The following is an 8,741-nucleotide window of genomic DNA, read 5'->3' on the forward strand; positions in this document are numbered from 1 at the left end:
TGAGCCAGCTGACGGTCCAGGTATCTCAGTGGTATCTCTCCAGCTGGCTTGGTCCCCTCAGTTCCCCATGGGCTTCTTGAGAGGCTGAGCCAGCTGACGGTCCAGGTATCTTGATGGATTCCAACTGTAAAGTCAGGATCTCTCCAGAATTTGGACCGGCTCAGTGACATCAGCGGAGAGCGGACTTTAGCCCACTGTCGCCTGAAAATGACTCCCAGGAGAAGCATGGCCAAAATAGCCTTGGCCCCACTTCTCCTTTAAGGAAACCTAGTGTAGGAGAGATTTGGAGGATGCCATTGCTGACCTCCTTCTAAACAGTGCTAGCTTCAGTCATTTCCGGGTCAATGACAAGAATAGTAATAAGAAAATTCTACCTTTTCCCTTTCATTTGATGAATGCTTCAAAAAGCACCATGCCAGGACAATCATAGCCTACATTTATACTAACTAAAGCCTTTAAAAAATAAAGCAGCTGGCTCAGTCCCCCAGCGGCTTGCTGAGAGTCTGAGCCAGCTGGCGGTCCAGGAATCTCTCCAGAATTTGGACCGGTTCAGTGACATCAGCCGACAGCGGACTTTAGCCCACTGTTGAACGGAAAACGAGTCACGGGTGTGCAGAACGAGGTGCATTCGTGACCCCCAGAAGAAGCAGGGCCAAAATAGCCTTCACCCCACTTCTCCTTTAAGGAAACCTGTTGTAGGAGAGATATGGAGGCTGCTATTGCTGACCTCCTCCTAAAAGTACTAGCTTTAGTCATTTGTGAGTCAATGACCGGAAACAAGAATAGTAATGAGGACATTCTGCCTTTTCCCTTTCATTTGATGAATACTTCTTCCTGGTTCACCATGCAAGGACTATCATAGCCTACATCAGGGGTCTCCAAACTGTGGCCCGAGGGCCAGATGTGTCCCTTTGCTAGCCTACATCCCGCCCTTGGGGCAGTATTGCTCCCAACGATATGAGGCACTATTCCTCCCAATGACACCAACAATGGGACACTATTTATTCCACTAATGGCAATGATGGAGCACTATTCCTCCTTCTACTGCCCAACAGCACTGGGGCCATGTTTATTCTAACTGATTCTCGGCCCTGGGGAATTTTCTACCCCCACTGGTCAGAATCCGGCCCCCCTTAAGCTTAAAAGACCGTAAACTGACCCTTTGCTTGAAAAGTATGGAGACCCCTGGCCTACATCTATAGCAAAAAAAAAAAAAGAAGAAGAAAAGTAGATTTCCTGAAGCAAACTTGGATCTGCCTACTCCCATCATCTGTAAGATGCTGCAAAATAAGCCGGGTGCCAGGATGATGAAACTCTAGCACAGTGCATCTCAACCTTTTTTTCAGTCAATGCACCCTTAAAAATTGTACACGGTCTTGAGGCCCCCCAATTCGAAAAATGTTGAAAAACGAAACAAATAGTTTTGCACAATGCAGCAACATCCACACATGTAGGACACCCAATGTTACAGGCGATTTATTCTTCCAAAGCAAACACACCCTTTTGCACCTTAGCACTGACTAGTATTCCCTCTATCCCTGACACAGCTTATGTGACCCCACTGCTAAAGGAGAGGGGCCAACAAGGATGGTGTGCAGGCACTGATGTCCTTCATATCAACTGATGACATCAATGGTTGTTAGGAGGCTGGGAGCTGGAAGGTTGTAATGGTGGACAATAAAAACCTTTGAGTAACTAGAAGACAGGCTTCATCCACCCTCAGGCCTGTATACAATTTTTGGGCAATTGTTAGGCATTTTGCACTGGCACCCCTGAAGAAACCTGTAGGCACCCCGGTTGAAAATAGCAGGTCTAGTACACATGAGTAGGAGTTACTTTGATCTTTGGGTGGCCACCGATTTAAGTAAGAAAAAGTTGGATGCAGAAGAAGTGGCAGGAAGAGCAGAGCTGTCAGCACTGCAGGTGGGCAAAATGAAAAAGGAAGTCTGCTTTAACCCCTTAACGCCCGCCGCACGACTATTTACGTCCGCACAATGGCACGGACAGGCAGAAGGACGTATATATACGTCCTTGCCTTTTCGCGGGTCGGGGGTCCGATCGGGACCCCCCCCCCCGCGCGGCGGGCGGATTCCCTCGGGGAGCAATCCGGGACGACGGCGCGGCTATTCGTTTATAGCCGCTCCGTCGCGATCGCTCCCCGGAGCTGAAGAACGGGGAGAGCCGTATGTAAACACGGCTTCCCCGTGCTTCACTGTGGCGGGGCATCGATCGTGTCATCCCCTTTATAGGGGAGACACAATCGATGACGTCAGACCTACAGCCACACCCCCCTACTGTTGTAAACACACACTAGGTGAAGCCTAACACGTTCAGCACCCCCTGTGGTTAACTCCCAAACTGCAACTGTCATTTTCACAATAAACAATGCAATTTAAATGCATTTTTTGCTGTGAAAATGACAATGGTCCCAAAAATGTGTCAAAATTGTCCGAAGTGTCCGCCATAATGTCGCAGTCACGAAAAAAAATCGCTGATCGCCGCCATTAGTAGTAAAAAAAAAAAAAATTAATAAAAATGCAATAAAAATATCCCCTATTTTGTAAACGCTATAAATTTTGCGCAAACCAATCGATAAACGCTTACTGCGATTTTTTTTTACCAACAATAGGTAGAAGAATACGTATCGGCCTAAACTGAGGAAAAAATAAATTTTTTATATATGTTTTTGGGGGATATTTATTGCAGCAAAAAGTAAAAAATATTGAATTTTTTTCAAAATTGTCGCTCTATTTTTGTTTATAGCGCAAAAAATAAAAACCGGTGATCAAATACCACCAAAAGAAAGCTCTATTTGTGGGAAAAAAAAGGACGCCAATTTTGTTTGGGAGCCACGTCGCACGAGCGCGCAATTGTCTGTTAAAGCGACGCAGTGCCGAATTGTAAAAACGCCTTTGGGCATTTAGCAGCATATTGGTCCGGGGCTTAAGTGGTTAAAGTGCAAGTATGCAGAGTATGCTTGTGCATTACAGCAAGAGCTTCCAGCGTTCACAACACTACAGTCCTACTAGCAAGGGTGCAATGCAAACATGAGAACAGCCAGGGTCATCTTAATGCAAGGGCACTCCTGAGCACTGCCCAGGGGCCCCAGGTACATGGGGGCCCCACAATAATTTTGCATTACATCATACTTTCCAAATGTCCCAGATTTGCTAGGACAGTCATGCTTTTTACTAAACTGTCCCGATATGGTCGTGTCCCGGGAAGCGTCCCAGAACCTATACCGTGCCCTCCTGATCTCAGTGCTTTCTTGACCCCCCCTGTACTGTGCCTTTCTGCATTCCCCCCTGTACTGTGCCCTTTGTGTTGACTAGTCTTTGACGTATAGAGTTTTCGTTTTGTAAAATCGACTTTATTGAAAGTTCTAAGTTTAATTCTATCAACTATTTATACTTTATTTCTTGAAAGTAGGTGTGCAAATTGGGGCAAGCTGGTAGGGGCCCCAGTGCATTACTTTGCCCAGGGGCCCATGATGCCATTAAGGCGGCCCTGAGAACAGCTATTGACATTTTGTTTTTAAAAGGTGCAGGCTCTAGGGCTCTTGTATATTGGCTTCACTATCTGGTCACTGACCCGGAACAAGCCTGCAGTTGGTAAAGTCTGAACACTCTTCTGTGACTCATTAGATAGTCAATGTAGGATTAAGATGAAAGTCCCGAAACCTGCAAAAGCCCTTTGAAGTGCATCTATAATGAATAGAGCCATCACAGAAGCCTATAGGAAAAAAAAAAGAACTCCACTGTATTTGGTTAAAGTGGAGGTTCCATCAAAAAAACAATTTTGCTTTAAACTGTAGCTTACGACTAAAAAAAGAAAAAAAAAATTTTTTTTTACTCATCTGGAAATGCCTGTTGCTATGCGGTCCCACGAAATCTGCCTTTGAAACCACCTAGGATTCTGACATCTCCCTCTAATGCTCCAGGGAAATGTGTGTCATCATTTCCCAGGATGCAGTGCGCTGTCCAATTATCACTCCCCATCCAAGACTTCCAGGAAGTAAGTGCCTGTAGGCTTCACAATGCCCACAAGCAAAATGACAACGGTGTAGATATAGTTTTATAAACTATCTTTTTTGAATATCTATGCGGATCGGCGGCGGATTGTAAAATAGTAAGTGACCGGGTCTATATTATAAAAACGCAGGATGAAAGGACATACATTTAAAAAATGCTAATTGTGGTTGGAACTCCGCTTTAAGAACCACTCTTAACTCCAGTACCTATGTGGGTACTATCAATGTTGGGACAAGCTCACCTAGAGCCCATGCCAAACTGTGCCCCCCCCCCCCCACCAAGATGTATGAGCAGTATGTGTCAGAACCCCCCCCCACCAAACAAAAGTCCACCCCCTGCTGAAATCCCCTCTCTCAGCACAAATCTTTGTAAAAAAATTTACAGGCTTTCACCACAAACCATTCCAAATCAGAATACTCAGGTAATGGCCTGTAAATGATTTACCTACTCTTCAAAAGCATTGCAGATGATGACAGCGCGTGCTGAATAAAATATTTGATGACCTGAAGTTAACTAACTGTATCCGTCTCCAACACAACCCTTGTTGCTGTAAAAAAAAAACTGCTGACAGGCCACACTGGCACATATAGTTCCTCAACTGTGAGGGTGTGTGTATAATATTATATTTGTAATTATATATATATATATACACACACACACACACACACACACACACACACACACCTCCATCCATATATCCACACACATACACACATCCATCCATATATCCACACACATACACCTCCATCCATATATCCACACACATACACCCATCATACATATATACACACACACACACACACACACACACATCCATCCATCCATATATACACACACACACATCCATCCATATATACACACACACACACACACACACACACACACACACACACACACCCATATATCCACACACATACACCCATCATACATACACAAAAACACATCCATCCATCTATCCACACACATACACCCATCATACACACACACATCCAAATATCCACACACATACACCCACACACACACACATCCATATATCCACACACATACACCCATCACACACACACACACCCATCATACACACACACACACACATCCATATATCCACACACATACACCCATCATACACACATACACCCATCATATATACACACACACACACCTCCATCCATATATCCACACACATACACCTCCATCCATATATACACACACACACACACACACACACACACACACACACACACCTCCATCCATATATCCACACACACACACACACACACACACACATCCATATATATACACACACACACACACACACACACACACACACACACACCTCCATCCATATATCCACACACAAACACCCATCATATATACACACACACACACACACACACCTCCATCCATATATCCACACACATACACCCATCATACACACACACACACACACACACACACACACACATACCTCCATCCATATATCCAAACACATACACCCATCATACACACACACACACACACACACACACACACACACACACACACACACACACACGGGTCATCAGATTTTAAAGCAACCGTGACAACTACCAATAGAATATTACCAAAGCAAATGTGTCTCTTCCAGTACAGACAAGAAAATAATAATATTGGCTTTGACTATACTATGTTCCACTTGCTATTTACAAGTATTATAGACCTGGTTAGTCTTAAAGGAACTATATTGTGCCACAGCAACCCGATTCACACTTTAGTTTTCTTCTGCAGGTTTAAATATAAAAATATTAAATATTTAAATATAAACTCCTAATAAACATTCTCTGATATACAAAGGTGCTGTATAGCATATTAATTATTGGAAGAGAGGGAATGTAAGATTTTAGACATATTCCCTGCTAATAAGGGTCTCCTAAATGACTTGCAGACAACGGCCAGGAAAGAAGAGATCAGAAGACATGTTCATTCCAGTCACTCACGGTGGACTGGTTTGCCTGTCATGTCGTTCACCAAATCCGTTTCAGATTGGCAGTCTACAGCCAAGCAGAAAAAAAATGCCCGATATCCGTCTCAAGCTCCACTGCTCACCCGCATATCAGACGGATACCTTATCTCCATCATTTTACATGTATACATCTCACTTCAGGCATTCAATCAATACTAATTAGCAATTAATTAAATCTATGCGATTTGGAATTAATTGTCTAATGCCGATCGCAGATTTAAAGATGGCAGCTATTTTTTTTCCTGTTATAAATTCTCACGCTAGTCCTCGTCCCATCAGCTACATCTACAGTACTGTAACCAGACCATGTTTTATTATGGGAAGATGAACTGCAACTCTTAGCATGCTCTATCCTCATACAGAAGAGCTTGCCAGAGCCATGAAAGTTATATTTGTGCAGAGCACAGTTACCGTACTATTGCCTCATCTTGTGGCATCTACTTATACTACCTACAATTTTAGGAGTTGGAAGAACTAGGGCAGTGCAACAGTCAACTAACATTAGACAAATCATTAAATCCCCTTCCCTTTTGAAGCAATCAAATAGTATGGTATAGTTACTTGGCTCTGGTGATGCCATGGTGGAGACAATGATGGGTGGTCCAGTCCTTCTGGTTACTTTCTGGTAGGGCGATTGGAGAGAGTGCTGATTAGGCATGGTAGGCGGCGGTAAGCTCATTGTGGTTTCCATATGACTCCCATGTTTGCGTAGAAGCTGAGGGCTACAGTGAGGGCTGTGTAGAGGAGAAGTGGGTGGAAGGCGATCCCTTTTCAAAAGCTCCATGGGCACAGTGTAACTAGTAGGGTAAGCAGTTTTTGGCCCACTGGGGATGTTTGTGTGTACAACAGTCATGGGTATGCCAGACTGGGCAGGGTAGGCCGACGCTGGGCGAGGTTGAAAAGGAATGGAGTATCCAGTAGTTTGCATGAACTGTGGGTTTTGGGCACTCATTCCACAAGCTGGGTAGTTGGCTGCCTCCATTAAGTGCTGGGATGGGGCACTAGAAGGACGGCGGCTAAGTTCAGCCATTCGAGGTGAGACCGGCTGCAATGACAAGGAATGTTGAGGGTTGGAAACTCCATCCATCATTTGGTTATTTAAGGGTTGTGTACTGAAATCCCCGCGCATGAGATCTCCCCGGTGGCTGAAGCTATTTGAGCGAGCTCGAGACCTCAGGGAGTTGCTTTTCTGTGGATCTTGTCTCAGCATCTGCAAATCTGCCCGGTAGCTCTTGATAAGACCTGAAAGTAGTCTCGCCTGGCCAAGATTAGCAGCCACTGATTTAATGTCATGTTCTTCCATGACAGCCAGTGAGCTGGGCGTGTCGAACCCCTGCTGAATCAATGCACCAAGAGTTGCTTCAGAAAGGCCTTCACTCCTCAAAGTTGTAAGGAACTCCATATCTACAGCCCTCTTTAGTTCAGCTCCAGAAAGTGACACTGGGGCCTGAGGATGCGATTGAGTTAGTGTGCCATCGTAGGCATCATATGTCATCTTAGCAGTGACATTATCCCTTACTGAGCCATATCCCCGATTTGCAGAGATAGAGGAAGTCCCCAGAGTGCCATCCATGGCAGCAGATGAACTGGGCTCCACCACCAGGCAGGTAGGAGCTGCTTGCCTCCCTCCTGTGGAATCAATGGCTCGTTCCATCATATCATTATAAATCAGTCTATTGGAGAACGTAGACGCCTCTGAGCCATATCTAGGGTTGGGTAGATCTACTGTGTATCTGGCGGGGGATGAATCGCGACTCCTGGAACGTTGTCCCTCGGTGATGACTCTACCTGTAGGATCTCTGTACAAGCGACCCACTTCTTGCGACTGATAGGGACGTGCAGGTGCCTGTTCCCAGGCCGTGCGACTTGTAGGAGGACCATAAGCATGTCCTGCACGATTTAATATTGGATCTCTGTAATAACGAGGATCCTCCAGGGATCTTCCAGGCAGGGAAGGCTCATTATAATAATCGTGGGTTTGCACAGATCCACGCCCAGACATTGCCATTTGCCTCTCGTTGGGAAAGCCGAAGTCTGGGACTGAGGTATTCCTCACTGGCCTGCGGTCCTGACGCACCAGGTGACCTTGCTGACCTCGGATATATGCGTCTGGGTACGGAGAGAGGTCCGCCTTTATCTCCGAGCTGCCTGGCACGAGAATATCGCGGGATCTGCTGCTTGGCAGCTTGTAAAAAGCTTCCTCTCCGTTGTAGGTCAGAGAATTGTTTATGCCGGCTGCTCTGTGAGATCCTGATGATGAGATGTCTCCCTCCCAGCTGCCTTCATACCAACCTGCTGCATCCCAGCTACGAGAACGGCTGATGTTTGTGTTCCTGCCTGGAACCGGCATTGGAAGGAAAAAAAAAAAAAAAAACCTTTCAGCTTAGATACAGTGGTAGAGGAGGAGGCGGCGAGGAAACGTCTCAGTTAAAATCTTCTGTTACATGTACCAAAGGAAAAAAAAACACACATACAATAAACAGATGTAGCTGCACCTGAGCTCTCTGGAGGCACAACAGAAACAGGCGGCTTGAGTTACAAAAGTATCGGCTGAATTATTAATCCCAGGTAATGGAAGACGATACAGTACAACACCCTGTAGACTGCGATCTCTCCAGGCTTCAGTCACAGACTGGGTGTCCGCAACTAATCCCCATGGCTTTGGCTGAATGGTAGAGAGAACATTTTATTCATATGGATAACTGTGCGCA

General features: G+C 45.3%; 1 protein-coding gene across 2 annotated transcripts in view; it reads right to left on the reverse strand.

Moving 5' to 3' along the window:
- The window catches only part of CTBP2 (C-terminal binding protein 2), an 84,038-nt gene extending 75,643 nt beyond the window's left edge, over window positions 1-8,395 (reverse strand). For both annotated transcript variants that reach the window (XM_040361355.1, XM_040361354.1), the window contains exon 1: window positions 6,592-8,395. In XM_040361355.1, the coding sequence (XP_040217289.1) occupies window positions 6,592-8,380 (1,789 nt within the window). In that variant the 5' untranslated portion in view covers window positions 8,381-8,395. The remainder of the gene's footprint in view (window positions 1-6,591) is intronic.
- Window positions 8,396-8,741: the final 346 nt, after the last annotated feature.

This window comes from Rana temporaria, chromosome 8 (genome assembly GCF_905171775.1).
Source record: "Rana temporaria chromosome 8, aRanTem1.1, whole genome shotgun sequence".
Lineage (NCBI taxonomy): Eukaryota > Metazoa > Chordata > Amphibia > Anura > Ranidae > Rana > Rana temporaria.